Source organism: Pan troglodytes, chromosome 13 (assembly GCF_028858775.2).
Source record: "Pan troglodytes isolate AG18354 chromosome 13, NHGRI_mPanTro3-v2.0_pri, whole genome shotgun sequence".
In the NCBI taxonomy this organism is placed as follows: domain Eukaryota; kingdom Metazoa; phylum Chordata; class Mammalia; order Primates; family Hominidae; genus Pan; species Pan troglodytes.
Window position 1 is genome coordinate 79,660,148 of NC_072411.2, and position 27,385 is coordinate 79,687,532.

At 40.1% G+C, this 27,385-nt stretch overlaps 2 protein-coding genes across 2 annotated transcripts in view; both read right to left on the minus strand.

The window, feature by feature from the left end:
• Positions 1–536: 536 nt before the first annotated feature.
• On the minus strand, positions 537–6,829 carry IFT70A (intraflagellar transport 70A). Its single transcript, XM_001154614.8, has one exon. The coding sequence runs from the start codon at positions 5,411–5,413 to the stop codon at positions 3,416–3,418; it is 1,998 nt and encodes a 665-aa protein (XP_001154614.2). The 5' UTR covers positions 5,414–6,829; the 3' UTR covers positions 537–3,415.
• A 3,587-nt stretch (positions 6,830–10,416) lies between these two features.
• The window catches only part of PDE11A (phosphodiesterase 11A), a 429,725-nt gene continuing 412,756 nt past the window's right edge, over positions 10,417–27,385 (minus strand). Inside the window, exon 20 of the mRNA XM_009443807.4 lies at positions 10,417–16,252. Coding sequence (XP_009442082.1) covers positions 16,097–16,252 — 156 coding nt within the window. The 3' untranslated portion in view covers positions 10,417–16,096. The remainder of the gene's footprint in view (positions 16,253–27,385) is intronic.

Below are 27,385 nucleotides of genomic sequence, written 5' to 3' on the forward strand. Positions count from 1 at the left end.
ATTGCACTCCTTAGCATATGTGAGTATGTGGTATTGCCTTCTAATCAAATATTTTTCAGCAAAGTGTTGCTGTTATGGTCTGATTCCTGAAGCTTTCTTTTGCTTTACAATGTTAGGGTGTGACCATCTCTTCCTATGGTACTTCATGACTAAAAATGGAACAGACACTTTATATTCACAAAAGTACATATTCTCCTTTCCATATACACTATAGTGTATGGTTTTGGAAAATTTGGAAGAATTGGGACTAAGACGTTGAGACTCTGATTAGAAAAACTAACCAGTAATTTACTGTTGAGACTTAAGATCTTGAGAGTTTGTGGGTACTCTGTGGACACATGTTTTATAGCAGATGCCATGAGTGCTGGTGAAACTTTTAGTCATGTGTCCTCTATCTTAAGCATTTGACTCTCCTAATGAAATAATTGAAAATAAAATATTAGCAGCAATAAATGCTTTCCCACATAACTTACTAGGGTCCTGCTTGCATAGTATAATTTTAGCCATTTGCTGTTTTGAATTAAGGTATTCAGTCATTGATATTGATGTGTTTTATTTCACAAACGTGCAAATTTCACTTTTGAACAAGGATTTGGGCCCATTTTATATGTTCACATGATATTAATATTTGCAATCAAGTTATTGGCAAGTCTCACTTAAACTAACAAATGCTTATTTTTCACACTAGAAATGTACTTATAAGTCTCTATATTCTAATAATTTTTCCTTATGAAGCAATTCCTTTTCTAGTAAATACACATTATGATGTTGTAGAAAGGATTTCAGTATGTGGTGGATCAATCTTGGCCCAAATCCAAAGGAGCTGATTTAATTAAACAACCAAAAGAACCTCAATTAATAGTGGTATCAAGTATAGAGTAATCACTTAGTAAAGACTCACTCCCCAAGAGAATATTAAACACTATACCTATGGCTAATAAATTAATTACCGTTTGGCTAATGTCTGGCCCTATTTTTCAATATAAAATGATTATAGATTACAGTAAGGCAAGTGTCCTCTAAAGTTGAGTATATTTAATTCCCAGTGTTACAGAATTTAAAATGATACAAATACTGCATGTCTTTAAAATTTCAGTCTGTTTTTCTACTGAGTTCAAAAAGTTTAAAAGATGGAGGCTACCACAAATATATAAAAAAACTTCACTCTATTCTACAAATTATATAGATCTAGTACTTTTGGTGAGTCCTCTTAAAATTTTTTCTGGCATTACCAACCTGAGAGTCACTTTTTATCAATATATGTTATCTTGTTTTGCAAAAATGCATTTTTAAAAGGTTTCCAAAGTCACCTTGATAATCATAGTGCTCACTCACTTGACACTTACTGCTGAAAGGTTGTTATGCATCTTTTATACCTGGTTGAGGTTCAACTTCCAGCTATCAGAGAAAAGTGTCCCTATAATTCTATAATTGACAAAAGGGAAAAGATAAAAAAGGGAAGGAGAACAGGGTGGTAAGAAAGATTGATTTTTCATTTCTTATCTTGTGATACATTCTGCAGCAGTAAACACCACTATCTCTCAAGTAGACCCTTTGAAGACAGGGGGAGAAAACACTCCAAGAGAAAGCTTTAAACTAGAGATTGCCTTCCTATTCTATGTGGCTTTGACCTTTTGGAAAGTGCATGGCCTCTTCTCCTTGTATTAAATAAAACAAGAATATGAGGACTGATGATTTGATTTGGTGAGTTAGTTATGGAAGTAGTTCTGGCATCTCTTATTTCCATTCTGTTATCCATTACTTCTGTTCTGTTAATGGCAGCAGACACTTGATTAACTACTGAGATTTGGACATGCAGGAGATCCAAGGTGGATTGTGAAGTACATCATTAGCTAAATCTCCATTATATCTTCACTTCACCGGTTCCTCTGTTTCCAGATTTCTGGCAGACTGGCATCTAAACGCCTTCATGTTAGAAGCAGGAGAGGCTCTAAATATTTCAAGAATAATTGAGGAAAAAATACACATTATAACAGCTTGTCAAACTACTGAATGGAAGGGTGGTTCATCATTTTTTGGAAGAATTAAAAGCAAATCTCCTCTTCCCGAACAAAAACAAACATTAGCACAAAAACTGAAAGAGGAAGTTAAGAGAATTATACCATTTCTAAATACTTATAAAATTATTAATTTATGCACAACCATAACAGAGACTGGGGACCACCCTATATATATTCATAGCTACTGCTGTAAGCAAAAATTCCAGGTAAAAAGGCAAAAATCCAAATTTCTTATTAATAATCAGTATAACATCCAACAATAACAATCACTTACCATAGGGGTTAACATTTACTGTAAGCCAAAATCCTAGAAAACATTAATATAAAATACAATTATATATTTCCTGGCTGATTTGCTTATATATCCAGGTCATAAAAAAAGAAAAGCAACTTTTTTCTATGTGGCTTATACAGAATCGGATGTTACAGCTGAAATTGTAAAGGCTTCTGATAGTTCAAATGATTGTGAAACCCCAAAGAATAAAGGAATTTCTGAAAGCCTAAAATTAGTAGGTATGGAACTCATACTTTTAGTCTTCTCATTCTCAGTTCAGTGCTTATTTTTTCCTAAAAAATTAAAAGTAAAAATTAAAAATTTCAGTTTTTAAAAAACCAAAAATATTAATAAGCTTCCACACTTAATATATGTCAGTATCCACAAGGAGGCAAAATCATTTCTGTAAAATCAAAAATAGAACATGAAGAAAAACGTTTATTATAAAACTTAAGAAGCAACCAATCAACCAAATTATGAAAAAAAATTATGTCACTGACCAAACCTCATAACCTGAAAAGAACCAAGAAAAGAAATTCCCATTATACTTGTACTTCTAAAAGGGCTTAGAGGTCTAAACTAGACTTCGTTGCAATCCAGAAAGTTAAAGGACTAAAAAACTGGAGAAATAGAGTTAAGAATTAGATTTATCAGACAGCATAGTCTATGCTGAGATAGCAAAATAGACATGGCTTTATTTGCTGATTGAGAAGTGGTCCAGCCGTGGGCTAGCAGTCATTTACATATCAGTGACCAAATGCAAACATACCCGTACTAACAGTGCTTTGGTCCATGACATACCCTTTTGACAGCCCAAAGCTGAAACGTCAACTCTATCTGGGGTTACTTGCTTATACAAAGATGTTACTCTAGCAATTGTTGCTTGAGGGCAAGACCAGATGATTGTCACTAGTAGGAAGAAAGCAGAAGTGATGCAGCTTACACTGCATAGTCCCTACTCTTCTGGATTAAATGAAAAAGTTGCTCAAACATAAACTTGTTCTTATAAAGTGGATAAGATTCAAAATAAGACAAATATAAAGATGCCAAGGCTAAATACAGATAAAAAAAGTGTGATATTTAAGAAAGCCATTTTGAAAAAAGCCACTATCAGCCATAACTACTTATTCCATCCTATAATCTCATAAATCAAAGCTTTCAATTGTCTGGACTCATCTGTGACTGTATTCTTCCCAACATGCATTCTTTCTTCTTCCAGGGGTTGTTCAATAACAGCAGGTATGTTTGTGCCATAAAGTTCACAGTGTCCTAAAAACTGGACACATTCTTGAATAACACTGTCATGAATGACTATCATGTGTTTTGACATGTTTTCTAACAAGGACAGGAAGCATCTTTTGGCATAATACCAGGTATCTGTTCCCAGCTTTTTATTATAAGGCTCCAAGCTTTTGATAACTCGAGAAATACCAAACTCATAGTTTCCTTTGGCACAATAAAGAGTTCCTATCACCAAATTCACAATGCAGAGATGGTACATTTTCCTATTTGGGTCATCATAAGAGAGCTGCTCTTCCTCCTTTTCAATCTTCCTCATCAACTCCTCTGCTTCTTCATTTTGACTTGTCATAATATAGGAAACACAGAGATTAGCCAGTACAATAGCACTGACATTCAGGATGTTATCATAATGCTTCTTGACTATGGGTTCATAGAAACCAATGGCTTCTTTGTATTTGTTTTCCTGCATGAACAGAACATGAGCCACATTCAACTTCCACACATCATGGTCGTTACAGAATTCCACAGATTTGCGGAAGATCTTTTCCACCATTGGATAATTTTCAAGATTCCAGTAGATTTTTGCCTGAGCCATCAACACAGGAATGTATTTCTCCATGGTTTCATCATATTCATTCACTGCCTTTTTGATAGCTTCATCATCTCTGTTGTGTCTTGCTTCCTGTACTTGCTTGGTGAGTCTCCGAAGCTGCTCAGTCAGCATCCCTGCTAGCCCATCAAGCTTAACGAAAGCCTCTTCAGGAGCTGTCTGGCAAGTGATCAGGGCATCTAAGAAGTCATAGAGATAGGGTGTGAGGAACTTATACGTCAAATGGGCATTTTCTGCCAGGACATCTGCTGCCAGGTCAAAATACTCATATTTACAGTAGAGCAGCAACAGGTTGCCAAAAGTCTCTGGAGGAAAGGGATTCTGTTGGAGCAAAAACTGTAGCTTTTCAAACCCTTCTGTAGGCCTGGCATCCATGTTCATTAGTGCCTGGTTGTGTAGGGTCACAGGGTCCAATTCTTCCTCTGCCCTGGGTGGCATGTCGGTGAGGGTTTCTTGAGCTACCTCATAGTTTCTCAGTTGGTATTCTATGGCTGCCTTAAGGTTGAAGGCTTCCACCAGAGCAGTCTGATGGAGAACTAAGGTGTTGCCAACACTGCGAACATCAAAGCCCTCGGTGGTCATGCCCACACCTAGCTCAGGATGCTGGCGGATGCCACGCTCAATAATCTCAGCGATATGCTTCAGTGCTGAAGCATACTGTCGGCTGCTGTAATAGGCCAAAGCCAGGTTGTAGGAAAGGTCAGGCTGGTAGCCCGAGGCCTGCAGTGCGGCAGAAAACTTGGAGCATGCAGCTTCATACTGTCCCTCCTTGTAGAGCAAACAACCCAGGTTGACCTGGCCATCGGTCTCATTGTCGCCTCCACTTTCTTCTCCCCCTTCCCCACTCAGCAGCTGCTCCACCAGGCTCCTGGACCCTGGCAGATCGCCCTCGCTATACTTGATGGCAGCTTGCAGGCGGAGGACCCGGCTGTGGTAGGCGGGGTTATCCAGGAGAAGGAAGGCGACCCGAGTGGCCTCCGGATAAAGGCAGGCCTTGTACAGGGCCTGGGCCTGGTACAGGCGGTACTGCTCCAGTTCCGGGTGCAGCTGGCCCAGCTGCTCATAGCACTCGGCCGCCAGCGCGAACTCCTGCAGGCGGTAGTAGCAGTGGCCTAGCAGCGACAGGCCGGCACGGCTCCTAGGGCTCCGCTGCAGCTCTCGGCCCAGCAGCTGCACCGCCTCGGCGTAGCGGGCATCGCGGATGAGCCGGTACACTAGCGCGGTAAACTCCCCGTCGGGGATCTGCGCGCCGCTCTGACCAGCCATAACCACCACGGCTGTTATGCGTGCGGTTACCACGGCAACAGGGCAACCGGGCAACCGGAAACGGAAGACGACGGGTTACTTTGCCACGGAAGGAATCTGTTAGGAATAAAAAGGGACCGTTCTCGTTAGTCTCTCAAGTTCGGTTTGATCTTCAAATATTCTGGACTGCAGCGTGGCGGCAGTCAGAAGGGGAAAGACGACTACTCCGGGCCGTTCAGAGACTGAGTCTTCCCGGTCCCGGCATGCATCGTTCCTGTGGCGCCGCTGCGCAGGCGTGGCCGCACTGCATGCTGGGAGGCGTAGTCCCTGTTGCACCGACCCGACTCGCGGCCCATGTGGACGCACGGTCACTCGCCTTCCCTGCGCCCTAAAGATGAGGGGCGCTCTCTGTGTCTGTTGTGCCACCTCGGTCTCTAGCGCATCGGAGGAAGATTTCCGGCACCATGTTCTGGCGATTTTGAGCCTTGTACATTGGTGTGGTCTATACTAATGCTGGCGTTTGGCTTACTTTTAATAAAGTAGAGATCGTCAGTACAATAAAAGGACCTTTTAATAAAAGGAGCGGGATGGCAAAAGGGAGTTAACTCCTTGAATTCCCTTGGAATTAGAGCAGGTTCTTATGCTACCCCGAGGGCACAGTTTGTAAGAACAGAATACAGCAGCAAACAGAAATCCTTCTTATTTTGGTGGTTTCCAGAGGTTAATAAGGAAAAAGTGCTGTGAATCTTAATTGGTACTGGGAGATGATCTGTTTTTGATCGCAGTATCTCTCCTTTTCCATGACAAAAAAAGATTACTGAGTATATGTTGGCGTTTACACTTGGTTGTATCCATTGCTGTGGTCCTCCAACTGTCTCTGCCAATAAGAAATCAGTATCTTTTGTCATCTCCCATGATATCCATTGGTCTCTCTAGCACCTAATATAAACCTAATCCAAGTAAAAGTGTGTTGTTTGCTACATAATTACTGCAAATCCTTTGTATGCATCCATAATAGTGTTACTGCCCATAAATCTTTTCTATATATAAACTTCACAGCTATCATGCGGTTGATACGATGTCAACCATATCATATAGCACCTCTATTAGAGACTGTTTACATATAGTATTTCTAATTTGAATAAGCAGCCTGCATTCTGCATATTGCAGTTTAAGAAGTCTGTGGGCTAGAAAGGTTTAAAGATTTAAGTATTACATTATTAATTAAATCAAACTATTAAATTAATAGTTTGTTTAAAGCCACATCTAGGTAGGTAGGGGCTGAACCATGATATCCAATAACCAATTTCAATAGGAAATAGTGACTGATGAATAACCCAATCCATGTATCTCATGTACGTGAGTTTGTAAGGGCCCATTGTTTGGTGCTAAGTGTGTATAAGGAATATTATTGTCTTTGTTTCTCCATTAAAACAATGAACTAACTTTGTGTAGTTAGTAAACTTTGAACTTCTAGGCCTTGATTCCAGCTGTGAGCAGATGTGACTACTGGAGTTGTGTAGCTCGTATTTACCCAGTATCACTGGAAGGAGATTTTTAGTAGGTGTGTGATTGCTCATATCATCATATGGCTGACTTTATGTACTTACTCAGTCTTCTCCCTTGCCAGGAATTGGCAGAGTTGTGTCTTTTTGGCTGGAACTAGACAAGGAGCTTTCCAGTGCATCAATTCCAAGAAAGGGAAACTGCACCCATTTCAGGATTGAATGGGACTTTGGCTCACCTAAGACCCCACAGAAAGCAACTGTGGAATATTACTATAACTCTATTCTGAGGCTTCTTTCAATCTGATCTCTTGGTGCACCCTTTTAGAGTCTTAAGCCCAAGGAGGTACATGGGTAGAGGATACTGCTCAGTAATAAATTGGGGAAAGGGGTGCACCGACTTCTTTACAGCAGGCTGCCTGATGGTTCTCCCTTGGGAATTTAGGCTCAGTATTTTATTTATTTATTTTTTAGAGACAGGGCTTTGTTCTGTTGCTCAGGCTGACATGCAATGGCATGATCATAGTTCACTGTGGCCTTGAACTCCTGGGCTCAAGTGATCCTCATGCTTCAGCCTCCTGAGTAGCTGGGACTACAGGTGCACAACCATGCCTGGCTAATCTTTTTTTAAAAATGTTTTAATGGAGATAGGGTCTCACCATGTTGCCCAGGCTCATCTCGAACTCCTGGCCTCAAGCAACCCTCTCACTTTGGCCTTCCAAAGTGCTGGGATTACAGGTATGAGCCACTGTGCCTCGCAAGGCTCAGTATTTTAAAATTCTTATGTATGTACTGTTACCTTAGGTAATTTGCTATTAAATTAAGGTGAGATGACAACATGGGAATGGGAAATTGCCCTTCATTAGTCTTTCTCTCTGTTTTGCAGGGTTGTATTTACATCATCTTCAAATGGCTTCTTGAAAATGTATGAAAATAAAAGGACTATATTCTCCTCCAAATTTCTGGGATCCCTACCAGGATTCAGTTGGGGTTCTTCTCTTTGTGTGGGTACCTGTGAGCGTGGTGGCTGAAGTGGGCAGGAGGGAGGCCGTTCTGTGTCTCTTCCTCCTTATTTCATGTGATGCTGCTCCAGAGGCCTGGCTTGAAAAGAGCAGGACATTCTGCTTAGACAGATGGAAGGCAGGGTCATTTTCAAAATGAAATGAGTGTACAAATCACACTGTGAAATTGGCATGACCATCACTGCTGCTGTGATAGACTGACTTTTATCTGGTCTCTGATAGGCAGTTGGGGAATAGATTAGTTTCGTTGGGGGTGGTGGTGAGAGAAGGCCGTTTAATGATAGAAATTATGGAAAGAATGAAATAGGGTGGAATATTATAAAGTGTCATAAAGCATCATTTTGTTTGCAATAGGATCTTGAAAACCTGGAGGATATATCAAAAAGTAAGTGTATCATACCATTTCAATTAATAGGAAAGCATTTGGTGGTTGCAATAAAGTGATTTGGTGACTTGTAGAAAGGAATTGTAGTTTGATGAAATTTGAGTTGGACTCAGGGTGGATTTTGCTACACAAAGGGAGACATGTTTATCACGTAGAAGAGTTTCATTTAGGCAAAATAGATAGGAACAAAAAGCATGATGCTTGGTTCTTAGCATACTTATGTTCTGCCTGCCAAAATATGCCATGATCAAGTCCCATATTCTATTTGTATGTACAATCTATTTGGCATTCTCTTTTAAAACTAGTTGGCAGGTATGTCTTATTTATACTGTATCTGTGGCCCCTTTCTGTTGGTAAACATTGTTAATTTGTGAGTATTTCAACCACAGCTGTGGTGAAACATCTTCCTTTATAAGGGAGGACCTTCTGCAAATCCATTTTCCAGTTGTTATTTCTTTTTCCCTTGGATTTCAGACCATTTTCTTCAGGATGGACAGTTTGCGGAGTTCAGTTATCTAGCATCCCCTTTCTCCCACTCCAGTCTTCTACCGTGAACAGAGAAGAAAACTATAAATTAGTGCCAAATTGGAAATATAGTTGACTGACTTTTTGGAGCATCTGTTCCACCTTTTAAGACTTTGGGAAAGAGTGTATGCTAAAATCAACACTTGAGAACATTTGTGCTCAGATGGTGTGACATTTAACCTCATTATGAACTCTGCTTTTGCAGGTAGTTCCAGCTTTATTAATATTTTAATTAGATTTCCTTCTTGAATATCCCTTGCTTTTGATCAAGTAGCTTGTATTTTGGGGTTTACAGTATTATTGTCTAAATTAACTTCTCAGGGAGAACACAATAGCATTTTGGTTTATAAAAGGGATTAATAGAGAAGGCAAAACTGTGGATACAGCAGCATTAAAAAAAAAATCAACCATTCAAACAAAGAGCTACTCCAAGCCCCTGTGTTTATGCAGTACTTTGAGTATCAGGCCTGCCTTGCCTAACTTCCCTCAGTAATCCTCACAGCCCTTCTGTGAATTAGGTGAGCCTTACTGTGGGCCCCACTTTAAAACTGCAGACTGCAAAGCACAAAGAAGCCAGTGATTGCAGCAGCCAGCAATGGTGATTGCTTATGCTGGCCAGTAGTGGGCCACACTGCACCTCTTCTCTCTCTCTCCCTGGGCACCTCCTCTCCAGTCATTTGAATTGGCTTTGGATCATTTGCTGCAGTTTGTTCTAATAGAACAGGCACAATGGTGTAAGAATTTTAAAGTTTAAGCACCGAAGCCGTTGTGTAATTGTATGGTGACAGTGTGGCTAGCGGCCCTGCATTGATGCGATCCCCCTGTGTAATTGCCCATGCAAATTTGAGCAATCTGTAACGGACACAGGAACCCAGCATTTGGCCGCAGACTCTCCTACCTCCAGAAAAACTTCGATAATTTGAAGAACCTTTTGTCATCTTTAAAAAGCTATATGGACAGGGGTGTCCTAGTGTCCCTCTCACACATGAAAACATCACAGATCAACACAAGGTTAATGGACTAAATTAACAGTCAACATTTAAACCGTAGGTATTTGGATGCTTGCTTCCTTCTTTCAGCCCTGAAATCACCCTTCTCAAAAGAAATAAAGATTATTCCAGAGCTTTAGTTAAACTCTAAGTATTTTATTAAAAACAAAGATATTCCGGTCTCTTAAAGCGGGCTTCCAAAACTATGGATTAGTTGCTTGTGAAATGGCCAAGCGGTCTATAATGTAATATTCTTACAATGAAACATCAGTCTGGGAAATCTACACAAAGTGAATGATTTCAAACAACTCAATTGAAAACATATTTCCTTTCTTTCGTGTAAAACAATAATAATTAGGAAGGAAGTCAGTAGGAGATCCTTTTTAGGTTATTGTACATGAAAATAAAATGGCAAAAGCAATTTCCCCCCAAGGGAATGAGACTCAACAAAACTTAGCCTCCTATTTCCAATGTTATTTTTAAAATTTCATCTAAATATGTCTTAATCTAAACTAGAGTAAAAGAAAAATTGAGATTCGAATACACACGCATATACACACAGAAAATGAACACAGATATAAATGGCACAAATAATACATTTTTCACAGCAAATACTTCATTTACTTAATAAAAAAACAAATTTGTGTACTAGCGTATACAATAAATGACATTGGTGTAGTTATGTTATACAGATAAACAATTTATCTTTAGCAGTGCGGAGAGAGGTACCAAACATGCAAGAACATTCAAAATTAAATTTAAAAAAGTACAACCCCGAATTACTAGCTGAAGACAAGGTCATGACAAACAGTGTCAGCATGACATTGGGCATTGCTAAATCTAAATGCTCATCATGAAATTCTCCAGATACACCTCATTTTATTTCTGCCCTCTATATGTTTTATTCTATTATTCTTCACTTAGGAAGCTGGTGCAATTTTGGCCTTCTTGTAGTCAGACTTAACCTTTACATTTCCTGATACATTTGAGTTTTGGGAGTTCTTTACAGCATGTAGCAGAATAACAATTTCAGAGACTGTTACTCTGAAGCAGATAATGAAACTTCATTACAGTGGCATTGCCAGAGTTTTTAGGGTCCCAAATTAGGTTTTGTTCTGTTGCTTTAATGAATCCTTTTTGTGTTTTGGTGTTTTTTTTTTTTTTTTCAGCCAAGGCATTTTTCTTTATATTTAAATCTTTCCCTAGTATGTCTAGGTTTCTGTCCCACTGGAAGGAAATTGTTTCACACTATTACTGGAGATGAAACTGGTTTTTGTCTTTCTGCAATTTCTAAGAGTCAGCAGGAAAAATAGATTTTAAAATAATTTTACTGCAGAATAAATTGGGCAGATTCTGTTTAATCACCTAGTGTAAGTGGAAAAAGTTATGATAAATTTTGATACACAGAAAAAGCAACTGGATTCTGGTAGCATTAATATTAGATAATATTGTTATTACACTAACACAAAATATTAAAGATGATTTCTAACCCAATGTATTTGCAAATATACAATACCTGGAAATGCATAGACATCTCAGATTTTAGAAACAAAATGCATGTGCAGTTTTAACTTCTCTTGACTTAACTTTATAAATTCACTTCTAAATGACTACCATTTATGGGATATGTATGATATCAGATAATCTAAAATTGTTTTTTATGAAATAAAAGGACATATAAGCTGGGTGTGGTGGCTCATATCTCTAACCCTAACACTTTGGGAGGCCAAGGCAGGAGGATTGCTTGAGCCCAGGAGTTCGAGACCAGCGTGGTCAGCATAGTGAGGTCTCGTCTTTACAAACAATACAAAATTTAGCTGGGTGTGGTGGTGCACACCTGTGGTACCAGCTACTCATGAGGCTGAGGCAGGAAAGATCACTTAAGTTGGAGAGGTCAAGGCCGCAGTGGCTGTGATTGTGCCACTGCCCTCCAGCCTGGGTGACAGAGCAAGACCCTGTCTCAAAAAAAGAAGGACATATCTTTTTTAAAATTGTATTGATGACTGCATCTTTCATCATAATTAGAGACAGGCTCAAGATACATCTGTAGTATGATTGTGTTTACATCTACCCCGTATATGTAACTTTTTATTATGTCTTTATTAAGAAGATGACTGCTTTAGGTTTGTTGCTATTTTATTTGAGAAGAATAAAAAAGAAAATTATCTGGAAAATTTCTTTAAAGCTAAACACATCTTGGTCCTTTGGTGTGGGGACTGAATAAAAGTCAGTGATTTTATGTAATAGATGGAGATTCTAAGACTTGGAGAGTCCTAAGATTACAGGTTCAGCTGGTGGCCAAGCTAGGAGGGAGTTCCAGTCTGCTATGCACTGAATGGCACCCTTTGCAGTATGCGAAGCTGTCCCTACCCACCAGGATTGCCACTACATTGTAGAGTGTGCACATATTAGCTACATAGTGACTAGTAAGAATAAATATGTCTGAAAAACATACATCTCATCGAAAAAGTAGGATGAAGTTATTTCAACAATTAATGCCAAGAGACCTGAGGAAGCAAACATAATCTGGTCAGTTTGAGTTTTTACAAGAAGGCTCATATTTCAAATGTCTTTCTCCAATAGGAAATAAACATTAATAATAAGGACTGGGAAACTTCCTTTCTTTTTTTGGAAAAGCAGATTATATGGATAACTGCATATGCCTCACATTCTTGCAAAGTTATAAATTATTTAGAAAAGGGATTAAAAACGCCTGAAACCCGCAGGAGTTCAACCTCTAACCTCTGGGGTTGTTAGCACCAGGAAGCTGCTACCTTCCTTTCCACTGCTTCATAGTCATGGAGACACAGACCCATGGCATTAGTCAGCAGTTTCTAAATCTTGACCCACAATAGGAAAGATACCTCAAGACAGGAGAAATAGATGGAGGCAATTACAAACAGCTACTAGATTGATGGTTGACATTGTCAGGGCTCCACTGTATGGCAGATTGCAATGGTGTTGAACTCCCCTTGCTACCAGTGGATGTTGCTATTGGCAACCATGCATGAAGCCAATAAAACGGCAAGAAAATGAGAGGAAAACTCAACCTTAGTGGAAGCTGTAGGGTTTGTGCTATAAATTATGTTCCCCTTAGCAATATGTAGCATCAACGTTCAGGATAGCTACAGTGCTCACGGCAGCCTGCAGTCTCTGTCAGACCCTGGGTCCAGTTTTGTCATAAAGCACATGCTTTAAAATGTTGCTGTAGACGGACTGGCATCCATTTGTCTGGGCTATTTATTTATTTATTGTTGGGGAGGATAACAGATGTGGGCTCATCTCTGCCTCACACAGACTGATTTTCAATTCCTGTTTGTGATATAAACATGATGTGGCACATTACCCAGAAACACCTGCAGTGCTTCGGAGCTGCAGACACATCACGATCTCGCAGACCAGACTCTGTCCCTGACTCCACCCACCCTTTGTTCCCCACCTGAAGGAGGAGAGACAGCCCTGCAGAAGTTATTTTCCTTTATAGCAGAGTGATACAGAAAACTGGCTTAATAAAATCCATAAATCTGAACAACCTCCTCTTACCTGCTCTGCAGAGGCAGTTTTTTCCTGCATTCATTTCCCCCTCTACTTTCTCCAGTCTTCCCTGCAGAGACAGCTGTAAAGGGTAGCTAGGAACATTATTTTTTAGGGCTCTCACTCCTTCCTTCTCCCCTTTCTCAAACCCCTCCCTGCTCAAGTGTCTCTCTTTTCTGAGCAATTGATGACAGGGTTCTACACCTTCATTTTTTTTTGGTTGGAAGTGCCATTTTTCTTTGTTTGGATTGACTTTCACTTTTTTTTTTTTTCATTTCCCTTAACCACCTGTCTCGGTCCCTGTCTTTCCTTTATTGGTGTTCTTACGTTTCTTTTTCTTCTTGCTTTTGTTCCCCTCTTAGTCTGGTTTATACTTTTTTTTTTTTTTTGAGACGGAGTCTCGCTGGTCGCCCAGGCTGGAAGGCAGTGGCGTGATCTCGGCTCACTGCAAGCTCCGCCTCGCGGGTTCCCGCCATTCTCTTGCCTTAGCCTCCCCAGTAGCTGGGACTACAGACGCCTGCCACCGCGCCCGGCTAATTTTTTTTTGTATTTTTTAGTAGAGACAGGGTTTCACCGTGTTAGCCAGGACGGTCTCGATCTCCTGACCTCGTGATCCGGCCGCGTCGGCCTTCCAAATTGCTGGGATTACAGGCGTGAGCCACCGCGCCCGGTCTATACATTTCTTTTACTTTGTTTCTTGCCATAAAGAGTCTTTTTCTCTACAATTACCTGCTCTCCCCTCACTTCCATTTTGGTATCTTAATTTTACCCATTCCTTCTTCAAACATTTCCTGAATTGTCTACTGTGTGCCAGGAAAACAATGTCGCATGTAGAACATGGCCCCTATTTCTTTAATATCTGTAAAGTTAATGATTGATAATGATTAATAACAATAACAAGGGCCGGGTACGGTGGCTCACGCCTGTAATCCCAGCACTTTCGGAGGCAGAGATGGGTGGCTCACCTGAGGTCAGGAGTTTGAGACCAGCCTGGCAAACATGGTGAAACCCTGTCTCTACTAAAAGTACAAAGATTAGCCAGGCGTGGTGGCGGGCACCTGTAATCCCAGCTTCTCAGGAGGTTGAGGCTGGAGAATTGCTTGAACCCAGGAAGCAGAGGTTGCAGTGAGCCGAGATCACGCCATTGCACTCCAGCCTGGGCAACAAGAGTGAAAACTCCGTCTCAAAAAACAAACAAACAAAGAAACAAAAACAATAACAAGAAAAATGGTTCGTAAATTTTAGATTTTTTTAAGAGCTAGAATGGCTCTCAGGTTTAATCTAGGCCAGGGATTTTCAAACTCTTCAGAGTCCCTGTGGACCCCCATGTATGTAATCAAAGAGATGCAGGTTTGTAGGTGCTCTGGATGTCCAAACCCTGCTTATAATTCACATAGGAATTCAGCTTTTTGACGTTTTATATGTTGGGGATTCATTGAAAGATTTATTTGAACAAAGAGTTGTAAGGTTAAAACATGTTCAAGAATCGTTTCCTAGTGTAATCTAATTTGACAAATAAGGAAACAAGCTTGGAGAAGTTAAGTGACTTGTTCAAGTCAATCCAGTCAATAATGCCAAAGCTAGGGATAGAAATCTATCTTCTAGCCCAATGTTCTTTGGATAAGACATAACATGTCCACAATTTCTCAATATAGGGAGCAAAGCAGCTTTCTAGTCATTACATCTACTTAATACAGTTTATTCTTACCTATTGTAAACCTGGCTTCCTATAGAATATGCGTTCTTTGCCCAGACTGTTATTTCTTAACATTTGAAGCATTGTTTCTTACACTTAGGGAAAAATCCAAAATTAGGGACCCCTATAGTTTGCTTTAAGTTGGTTACTGGTAGTAATCTTAAATTTTATACCAGAACTCCTCACTAGGAGAACTCAAGGTAGTCAATGCTTAGTCTCCATGGCTCTGCTCTGTCCTGTGAACTATAGTTTCTAGATTTCACTTGTGGTAAATCCAGCTACAGATTTCCTTCCACCCTTACTTTAATCAAAATCTATCAATCCATTCCTTCTGGGAGAAAACTTTGTCTGTAATGAAGGTTGAATTTTAAAACTCTGGAAAAGGGTACCATAGTCCCAGTCTAGAATTACCCATCAAACACATTTGCTATAGTCCTACTATGTATTCATTTTTAGGGGGAGAACTGGGATTGATCAGTATTTATAAGGATAGTATAGTTTACCTTTTAGGTAGGCAATTCTAAAGGATCCATCAATAAGAAGCTCTAGGATTAAAAATAAAATACCTCTATGGAATACAAATTAGGATTCTTGGGACAGTCTGGCACAAAAAGGCATTCAGGGACAGGAAGCAAAGACAGGCAGTGTTTGGCTTGTAACAAACAGAAAAGCCCTATACAAAATGAAGCAGCGCTAATGATGCTTTTACTGTTCAGTGTTCCCTCAGCTCAGAGTAAGTAGGCCGACTGTCCACAGGTCCTTGGATCCAAAACAGTCCCCTACCCAGAGCCTTCATTTCAGCCCATGCGTGTTCATTAGGGAAAAGTGAGGGTCCTGGGGTGTGCTCCCTGCCCCACCTCTTTCTTTGTCCTTCCCGTTGCTCTCTCTGCTGCTGACCATGCTTCAAGGTGAAAGCCCAGGCATGCTTCCCAGTGCATCCTTGAGATGTTAGGTCTTTCTGAGCTAAAAGAACAAAAGGATGACATGGCTGGACTGAAACTGGCCCTTCAGGCTGTAGTCATTTTGCAGCTGCAGCTGACCTGGAGGTTTAGTTCCTGTCTTCCTTGGCTACCATAACACTGGCAGGGGAGGATGAGGCAGTTGAGGCCAGCAGTCGTTTTTGGTGCAGCTCTTCCCACTTACTTCTGTTTGTAGCTACTGAATCTAGCATCGGCTTCAGTTTCACGTTGACCTTCACCAGTGCCTAAAACAAAACAAAACACAGGTGGAGGAGAGAGGAAACAGAGTAACTGACATGATTTTCCACTTTTCATTTATGAGGAGAATGGAAACTGGCTATAGGAAATGAAAGTGATGATTATTTTGGTAAACAAGAGCTATTTACAAGAAGTAAATATGCATTTAACACCAATATGTTGTATTAATAGAGCCTACTTAGAGAATGAAAAAATAAGACATCACCAGCCTGGCTGTGTACAACTCTAGGGGACACCAGCCATGTAGACTCAAATCCTGTTTTACAACTACATCAAGCAAGACAGGAAACAAAATATCCAGCTCACATAGGCCTACTTACATGTGCATCTTTGCCTGCCACAGAGGGCTCCAGATCTCAATTGACTATGCACTTAAATTTTTACAAAATAATCCTACAATTGCTTTACCATAGATGACTCTGGGTGGACTTACTTGAATAGGAAAGGTCAGGTAAAATCCTGAAATGAGGAGGTGCTCATTTTTAAAGCTAAAGATCTGGGAGTTGTGCTAAATATACAAAGCATGGAAACATGCATGGAAATAGACATGGCAGAAAGGGAAGCAGTGTGGAAGAGAGTGACAGAGGGATGAAAGGGGGATGAGGGAAGAGGAAATGTAGGGTGTGGCCAGGGGCAGATGGACCACCAGGCTGATGAAAGTCAGGCTTCAGCATCCTCACTTGTGCCAGACCCTTCTAAGTATATTCTTTTGTGCTTAATTTTGTGTGTGTGTGTTTTTAAGAGTCCTCCTGTTCCCAAATGGTATAAGCTTGTCTCACCGCTCCGGGGTTGCCCCTGGTAGTGGAACGAGAGCCCTAAAAGTAAGATGGCTTACTTTAATTTAATGCAAATGAGTCCTTCTTCAGCTTTTATATCAGAGGGCTTCTCCAAGATAGGGGGTAACATGGGGGCAGGGCCGAGGATTTTGTTTCTGAACTGGGACTAGAACAAATTCAAGGAGCTCAGATTAAAGAGCAATAGGTAAATATTTTACAGGTCAGAGGAGCATGGAGTTTACTCTGCCCAACAGGAAAATTCTACTATTCTCTACTTTACTGATTATTTTCTTTCTTTTAAATGCATGAATATCTACATTTTCCTTATTTTATTTTTTTTACTTTTCATAATGAAAGGCTTCTAACATATTCAACCAGTAAAATATGATCAGCAAAAATCTCTATTATGTACCTATATGCCTGTAAAGATGAATAATAAGTAAAGCCACCCATGTAAAACATATGTAACAAAGGATCTAGGAGCCTTTTAATTTTCTGGACAGCTCAATGAAAAGGGAAATAAGATTTTGATGACATTTAACTTTTAGAAACATGGTCTTTGTCCTTTTAAACCATGAGGTTTTGGGGGGTTGTTTTAAAAATAATACCTTTTCTTCCCTTCACAGTTATTTTATATATTTTAAGTAACATGTTAGTGTTAGAAAATATAGAAACAATAGGTTTAAAAAGAAGGAAATGGAGATAATTTATAATCTCATAACTCAAGAGATAGACACTACTAACTTTTGGGTTTTGCCTTGAATGGAATCTTTCTATTATGTTTCTAACTGGTTAAATGATCAGAACATCTAAAATATGGCTCATGCCTGTAATCCCAGCACTTTAGGAGGCTGAGGTGAGTGGATCATTTGAGGTCAGGAGTTTGAGACCAGCCTGGCCAACATGGTGAAACCTCATCTCTACTAAAAATGCAAAAAAAAAAAAAACACACAAAAAAAAACAAACAAAAAAAACAAAACCTAGGCATGGTGGCACATGCCTCACATGCCTGTAATCCTAGCTACTTGGGAGGCTGAGGCAGGAGAATCGCTTGAACCCAGGAGGCAGAAGTTGCAGTGGGCTGAGATCACACCACTGCACTCCAGCCTGGGCAACAGAGTGAGACTCTATCTCAAAAACAAAAAACAAAAAACAAACAAACAAACAAAAATATATATATGGTATTTTATAATCTCAGTTTAAAAATGGACAGAATCAATGAGAATGTATGGATTTTTAAGCATTCATACTTCTTGGGCCTGTTTTCCGTCTCCAAGGTCTGAAAGAAGTATAAAAAGCTGGCATCCCACGTGGATGAGGGGGAGCTTCTGTTAACACCTAACACCTCCTATGTGTTAAACACATTGCCGGCTGCTCTACATACTTCATCTCAGCTATTCCTCACAATGACTGTGCATCTTACACATGATAAAACATGTCCCCCACATGTTAGGATCATGAATGATCCTTAGCCCTTCCATCACAGGAGGAAGGTAAGAATCCATATAGGAAGTTAGGGCTTCCTTTTGTAATCTTTCCATTTGTTTTGGAAGCTATGGAGAAAACCATTGTTTTTTTCAAGTAAAAGTCAGGGATAGGACACTAGCCTGCCATATAGAATGAAGATATAGAGAAATCTGCTGAGGATGTAACATAAAAGGGAAGCTCTTAAAGAGTCAAGAAGAAAAACCAAGGAATAATAAGATACACATCTTGAAATTGTATGGCTTCAACCTTTGTCAATGCACAATTCCAACCAGCTAGTAATTGTATCATTCCTGTTTTTAGAGACTATGATGGTGATGAGGAGACTGAAGACATGAACTTCTGAGGACACATTGAATGTGATTGCTGTTGTCATCAATTTGGGGTAAGGGTTGACACCAGGACCTTCCTTCTGACTTATTCATACCCATCTCTCCTTTCTTCTCTCCTCTTATCCATCAATTCTATCACCCATCATCTTGCATATGTATACAACTCTCATGAATTCTGACATTGTTCTTTGAATGTAATCTTATATCACTTGAGGCCTCCCCAACCCTTTAGACTTGAGATTAGACCTCAAATCTATTGCATGCTCTGGGGGACCTTTCAGACTCCTCCCAGTGATTTCCAAGTCTTACTTCCTTGTACTCTTTGACTTCTTCTTGAGTCTATTTGGCCCTCTTGACTCCATTCTGCATCATTCCTAATGCAGTATTTCACTTTATTTCCCCTTTTCACAGGAAATCCCATCACCCTCAACATTTTGGATGCCTACTAACTGCACCGAACTTTAGAGGTTGTCATAGGGGAAGTGACTTACCCACTGACTTACTCTTACATACTCCTTTTCATCTCAAAGGGCACAGTCTTTTACCCCATGGAGAGTAATCCAGTTTTCTCCCCAGCCCTAGCTCACTGCTTTTATACATATCTGGACTGCCAGCCAGCCAGTTTTTTCCCAGGCTCCCCAAAATTCTGACAAATTAAAGTTTCCCTTTCTTGTTGCACTAAGGCCTATAAGGTAGTTTTAATTTTCCTTATAAAGAAATAAATAAAAGAAAGAACACAGAAGTTGTGAGATTATTAGCCTATGGAAAGGTGATTTCCCACTTTATGCTTTGGGTCAGTTAGCTATTTTTTGTTCTGTGGACAGGGTTATATCCCTGGTCCCATGTAAACACCTTGCAGGTGCATCCCATTCATCACAAGGGGGACAAAAGGTGAACATATCATTAAACCACTATGATTTCAGCACACCTTGTGAAAAGCCTTCTCCAAGCATGACTGTGGTTAGGGAGTAGTCAATAGTAAGTCTTCCAGCAGGAAGAATAGCTCTTTTTCTGTTAGAATGCCAGAGTGTATGACTCCAAGCACAACTGCAAACCACCTGTTAGTAAACCTAATTTATCTGCTCAAATAATCCTCTGCTCCAGGGAGTTATATGAGTATGAGTAAAATGTAACTAGATGTAAGTTAACGGAGTGGGGGTGGGGGTTGAAAGCCCGATGTCCTTAAGACAGAGTATGTTCTGTCTCTCTCTTAACAGTGATGTTTATCACACTAAACAGAAACATCTAATTTTAAATCAAATTTACTAGTTATTTCATATGATAATAAAACAAAGCAACATTGTAACTCCAGCAGCGATCAAAATACCCTTTATTTCCATGAGAAAAATACAGGTGCTTGTTTTCCGCTCAATGCACAGTGTTTTTATTTAGACAATAGTGTGAGGGAGCCACAACTGCCATGGTTTTATTTAGTATAGCTTGGCACCAGCTCCTCTTTACTCTGATCAAGCCTTTTAATTAAACTGACTACTATAATTCCTATGGAAATTAGTGTTTATGTTATTTTCCTGCTACAAAAGCATTTCTCCAGAACTTATTTTTTTTTAATCCCAGGAGCATAAATTGGAATTTTTTTCTGCTTGATATGTAATTAAAAACTCATTTGATTACAATATTTCTGGCTCTGTTTTACTTATTAAATTCCTGTAATCAGTTTTCTTTTATGAAGCTGCTGGGAAATGATCTCAAAAGCAACACATTTTTTTCTTCCCTGGCAGGTACCCAAGCATTTACTAAATTACATTCATAGCACCTGCCCATGATTCGAATCATTCCACCAATTTATTCCTTAAGCCATTTAAGTTTATTTGGCATAGCCCCAAACAGCTTTCTTCCCTTTATCCTTGCTCTTTGTTCTCATTCTCGCTTCCTTTGTATGGAATAAAGAAATTGGGGAGGGAGGAGGAATACATATTTCTCAGAATTCCTCTTACTCTTTGTTTTATATTCTCCTGAAACACAGAATTGCCATACTAGAATATTGTTTTCCTGTGGCCAGGTGCTGGTTCTAGGCAAAGGTAACAAAACTCCTATCTTGAAAACTTACTTTTTCTCTCTTTTTTTTTTTTTTTTTTTTTTTTTTGTGAGAAGGAGTCTCGCTCTGACGCCCAGGCTGGAGTGCAGTGGGGCGATCTCGGCTCACTCCAAGCTCCGCCTCCCTGGTTCAAGCGATTCTCTTGCTCAGCTTCCCGAGCAGCTTGGACTACAGGCGCCCGCCACCACGCCTGGCTAATTTTTTTGTATTTTTAGTAGGGACGGGGTTTCACCGTGTTAGCCAGGGTGGTCTCCGTCTCCTGACCTCGTGATCCCCCCGCCTCCGCCTCCCAAAGTGCTGGGATTACAGGCGTGAGCCACCGCGCCCGGCCGACTTACTCTTACACTCTAAATTTGTTACAGAAATGCAGTTAGCTGAGAGAATATGGAACTATTAAAATACTAGTAAAGCAAGGGTTTATCCACGAACCTAAATTCCAGGGCTTATGATGATTATGTGTAGTGAGTCATCAGCAAGAGAATTGCTTCTAGTATTTAAAAGTTTCTTATCAAGTGACACGGGATGGGTTCTGTGAGAATGCTAGTCTAGTTTGACTTGCTCCTCAGTGAAAGAGAAGGGGGGAAACTTAGCACCCATCTGATCACTCTCCATATACACACGGAGGAACTCTAAAGGTTACGTATGCGGCTGCATCAGCCTCAAGACACCTGACTGTCCTCTGTGGCATCCCTACTGCGTGACCACACAGCCACCGTTGAAACCCGTTCAGAGGCAGTGCATGCACAACCTCCCAGGGGAGTCCATTTAGTTTTTGATTGTTCTGTTTTTAAAATGTTGTTCCTTTATGTTGAACTGAAATCTATACCCCTGTAACTTCTACCTAATTGTTCTAATCCTTAGGGTGCTCTTTCTTTAAACCAGAATTTTCTTTAGTAGTGTAGGACTGATAACTCAGGTTTTGTTTCAAGTGTAGGTTAGAGTTGATGCTGACCTAAAAACCCTATTTGGGATGCAGTGCTTCTCCCTTGGGGCAACCTTTTTGACATCACTGGGGCCCCATGTTCCTTCCAGTTCCCTCCTGGCCCATCGCAGACAGGACCTCGGATACTTGCCCCACTATGGGACACAGCCTGGGCATCTGGTCATCTAGGTGGCTGAGGGACCCCACTTATTTCCTGATTTCATTCACACTCCACTGTTGAGTTCTCTTGTGACCAGCATATACAGTTTATTCCGTATTTTATTTATGTTTTGAATAAGGAACACATTCATAGTTCCACGGATACAAAAGGGTACAAAGGTGCAATATAAAATCTCCGTTCTACTATTTCCCAGACACTCAGTTTCCTCCCCTAGAGGCAACAGATGTTTTCAGTGTCTTGAGTAGATAATCAAGAAAAATTTTCTGAATGTGTAAGCACATAAATATATTTGCCCCTTTTTACAAATGGTAGTACACCATACAGATGGATCTGCACTTTGCCTTTTATTCTTAATATATCTTGGGAAAAACTCATATCACTACAAAATTAGATTTCCTCATTTTTTATGGCTATCTAGTATTCCACTGCTGTCAAAATTTATTTAACCAGTTCCTTTTTGATGGAACCCAAACATTGTTTATATTTGGCCATTACAAATAATGCTGTAATGGATATCCCTGTACATAGCCTCTCCATAGGTATGAAGTTTATCAGAGAGTCAAATTCTAGAATGGGTATTGCTGGGTCAAAGGGAATGTGTATTTGCATTTTGGTAGATATTACTGAATCAACAAATATAATTTTACTTAAGCTATATAGCAGGATTTTTATAATAGCCATACTAACAAAAGAGAGGGAACAGAAACCACAGCTACTGTTTAGATTAAGGCCTTGGAAAGATAGTGTGAGGGTGGGTAGAGCTAAGAAGGATACACAAATCTAGAATTTGATCCCTCTCTTCTCTGTATACTCCAGATGCTAATTTCTACACAGTACACTTGGTATCACTGAAGCATCACAATCATGTTGTCCAGAAGGTTTTGATTTTACTCCCTCTCTGAAAGAAACTCCCCAAATGGTACTTGAATCTACTGAAATCTCTTACAGTATATCAATCATTTTTACCAGTTACAGGTATTTTCAGTGTGTTTCATGGACTCTTACTGTCATTAGCAAACTTTTACTGAATGCTTAGTTGGAGTCAGACTGTAATAAGTGCTTAACACTGTCATATAATTTTCTCAGGAACTTTACGAAATGGTTACTATTATTATCCTCTTTTTATATATATAATTAAGAAAAACCAAGGCCTGGATGAAGAACTCACTCGTGGTCATTCACTTGGTAAGTGAAGAACTGAAACTGCAGGGTTTCTCTACCTCAGTACTATTGATGTTTTGGGTTAGATAATTCTTTATGGTGGGGGCTGTCTTTTCCATTATAGAATGCTCTAGAAGCCAGTAGCATCCCTCCCCAAAGTTGTGACCACCAAAAATGTCTCCAGATATTGCCAGATGTCCTCTGGGGAGCAGCATCTTCCCAGGTAAGAACCACTGCTCTGCTGCCTCTAAGCATTATCTCGTCTCCATCAGGTCTTCAATGAACTCAGCTTCCCCTCAAATAGAAGGAGGAATAAAAGTAACTAGCTACAGTCTGAACCCCAACAGCATCTCTGGTAGCAGAGAAGGAAAGACTTCTTCTTGGGCCAAATACATACTCTTCCTCACCTCCTTTTTCTGAAGACATTTAGGAAGGAGAAATAAGAGGAGTTTCTATATATTGAATGTTCACTGTGCTGGGCTAGGGCCAGGGCCTAAAGGCCATTATCTCATAAAATCTCCACAGCAGTCCCACGAAGTAGGTACTTTTATCATCTTCACTTTATAGATAAGGAAATTGAGGTTCACTTAGGTTAAGTGCCTTGTCCATGGTCATATAATGAGAGATGGAGCCAGGATGTTTACCTAAGTCTTTCTGACTCTAATGCATTGTGTAAAAAATTCCTTCCCTAGAGAACTAATCCTTCGCCACTCAGCTCACATTCTGTCTTCTCTGTGAAGTCTTCTCTGGTCTTCTGGTATGGAACCAGAACTCTCCTTCCTTAGGCATGCCTGTAGCACACTCTCCATCTCTCCAATTCTATCTATCGCACTGAAAAGGTATTTGTATTTTTTTGCAGTTCTTCAAAGATCCTGTTCTGGATTGTGTTTTTGTCTCTTTGTACTTGTCTTTTTTCCCCCTTCTGGCTCCTTTTAAGCCAAGTTTTAAAAGTGCTGGTTTTCAGCAATTTGATTCTCATGTGCATTGCTGTAGTGTCCTTCATGTGTCTTCTGCTTGGCTTCATTGAGAATCTTGGTTCTGTACATTTATTTCCACCATCCTGTCTTCAGCTATGTTTTACATCTGTCTTTTCCCTCTGGGACTCTAATCATACATATTTAGCCATTGGCATTGTCTCACAGCTCAAATGATGCTCTGCTCATTTCTCTTCCATCTTTTCTATATCATTTTGGATAGTTTCTGTTGCGTCACTGAGTTTTTCTTTTGCAGGGCTTAATCTGCTATGGATCTCATCTACTATACATATATATACACACATACATACATATATACACACACATATATACATATATATACACATACATATATATGTATATATACACGTGTATATATATATGTGTGTGTATATATATATATATATATATTTTTTTTTTTTTTTTTTTTTTGAGATGGAGTCTCGCTCTGTCACCCAGGCTGGAGTGCAGTGGCGCGATCTCCACTCACTGCAAGCTCCGCCTCCCAGGTTCACGCCATTCTCCTGCCTCAGCCTCCTGAGTAGCTGGAACTACAGGCGCCCGCCACCGTGCCCGGCTAATTTTTTGTATTTTTAGTAGAGACGGGGTTTCACCGTGTTAGCCAGGATGGTCTCGATCTCCTGACCTCGTGATCCACCCGCCTCGCCCTCCCAAAGTGCTGGGATTATAGGTGTGAGCCACCGCGCCCAGCCTACTATATTTTTTTTACCTCAAAAATTAGAGTTTTCTTTTCTAGAAGTTTGATTTGGGTCTTTTTAATATCTTCCATGACCCCTTAATCATGCTCAATCTTTCCTCTACCCTCCGAAATATCTAAGTATAATAACTATCTTAATGTCTTTTTCTAGCAAGTCTATGATCTATATAATCTCTGAATTTGTATTGATTGATTTTTCTAATTATTATGGGTCAGATGTTTTTGCTTCTTTGCATGCTTGATAATTCTTGATGAATATCAGACATTGTAAAGTTTATATTGTTGGGTGATGGATTTTTTTTCCTTTGCTTTAAGCCTTCTTCAGTTTTGTTCTGGAATATAGTCAGGTTATTTGGAAATAATTCAATCCCTTTGAGGCTTGCTTTTCAGCTGCGCAAGCTGGGTCCAAAGCAGCCTTTTTTTTTTGTGGAGGGCTAATTTGCTCCCACTACTGATGCAATACCCTTCTGAGAACTGTATCCAATGCCTCATGTATTTCAAGGCTTTTCTTGGGTACTCTGGCTGGCAGGAGCATGGACTATTTTCCCCAGGCTGTGTGACCTCTGTGGATCACTTTACTTGCTCCTTTTTCCTTCAGCCTCAGTAGTTTCCTCACATGGATATGATGAACATCACTAACCTGAAGACTCAAAGTGGCCCTCTGCAGATCTCTGGGCTTTTTCTGTGCAGTCCTCTCTTCTCTCTTACTCTTCCCTGGGAACTGTAACCTCTTTGGCCTCCCTAGACTCCTAGCTCTGCCTCCTTAACTCAGCAAGATCACTGGGCTCTGCCTGGATTCCCCCTGCCTGTGCCATGGCCTAGAAATTCTCTCCAGGCCACAAGCTGGAACAGTTGTAGGACTCACTTCATTCATTCCCCTTACTCAGGAACCACTGTATTATGTTGTCTGTTGCCCATTGTCTGAAAAGTGTTGTTTCATACATTTTTCAGGTTTTGGGGTTTTGTTGTTGTTGTTGTTTTGTTTTGTTTTGTTTTGGCCCGTTACTCAACCATGGCTAGTAGTAGAGGTCCCTTATCACTGGTTTTAAAAACTCTGTCTTGCTTAGCATCCCACAAGCTCAGAGAGACAGTGGAAACAAGGCCTTTTATCTTTGTATCTTCAACATCTGGCACAGTGACCCCAGGAAGCAGCAGCCTCTCCTCCATTCTTCCCCATAGAACAGTGGCAGGGTCAAGAAGGGTTAAGGCTAGGACAGCTGCCAGTGGCTGAGAGTGGGGTTAGGATGTTCTGACCTGCTACAAAATCCTGCTGTAAAAACACATCCAGAATGAGCCACTTGGGAAATGGATATATTTTCTCTTATTACCATTATTCCTGGGCCTTTGTTTTTATCAGTTTGCCAACCTGCTAGGAGCCAGATCCTGGCCTTTGTGTTTCTCTGCCATCGTGGTCCACATCTGTTATCATCTGGCTCAGTTTGTGCTTATTAGTTGACCACAGTTACCTCTTGGAACCCAGCTGCTGGATAGATAGGGCAGATGTGGGACAAGGGAGGAGCAGAGAGAAGTCATGCTCTTAGAAAATGTGAGTACTCCTATACTCTGTTGTTGGAAAGGGGCATAGAGGAACCCCATCAAATTAAAACCAGATTAGTGTTTGAACCTGAAAATGTCCAACGGTGTCATTAATATATTTTTTAAAACTTTGAGGAAATTGTCTGACTATTCATTTATTAAGAAAAAAAGACATTTATTAAGAAAAAAAAGGACAAAGAGAGAAGATGGTTTTGGCCCCCTATTGTTGAAATCTATTTCCAGAGTTGCTAGTGACATCACTTAGTATTTTTTGCCTTCTCTCACCCCCACCTTACCCAAGAGAATCAGAAACTAAGTGACACAATATACCATAGAGGAGAAAGAACTTAGAGTATTTTTTAATGTTGATTTTTAAAACTATAAAGTTAGACTTGGAACTTATCTTACGTATCTGTTTGAGGCAGCGTATTCCTTTATGAGGTCATGATCACTTTACTACCATGATTATTCCCTTTCTGGAGGAAAATATCAAAAAAATCATTGGAAGTTGGTATTTTGAAATGGAAAATCACTGATGATATGACCAACTGTTATCATCTCTGCTCAGATTCTTCAGCAGGAGGGACAAGAGAACATGCAAATGGTGGCAGGCCCTGAAATTCTCATGAATTCGTGTGCCTGTCCAGCAGTTACAGATGCAAAGAGCATCTTCAAGAAACAGCTTCCTGTTCAAGGTGTATGACTTCAGAGACAGGTAGCCAATTGTGGGAGCAGAGCCTAAGTTATAAATTAGTGAATTGTTGAACTGCTAATCCCTCTTAGGTCCAAAGGTTAAGATTATTCATGATTTAATCTGAGATACTCCCAGATTTTACATGCCACACCTCAGTGCTGCAGTTGGCTGGAAATCACTTTGGCTTTCCAGCCTTCTACTTTTTTATGGGTTGTAGAGGCCAGAAACTCAGTGGACGGACTGTTTACAACTGAATTCCTCACCTTCCCTCAAGACTTCCTCTTA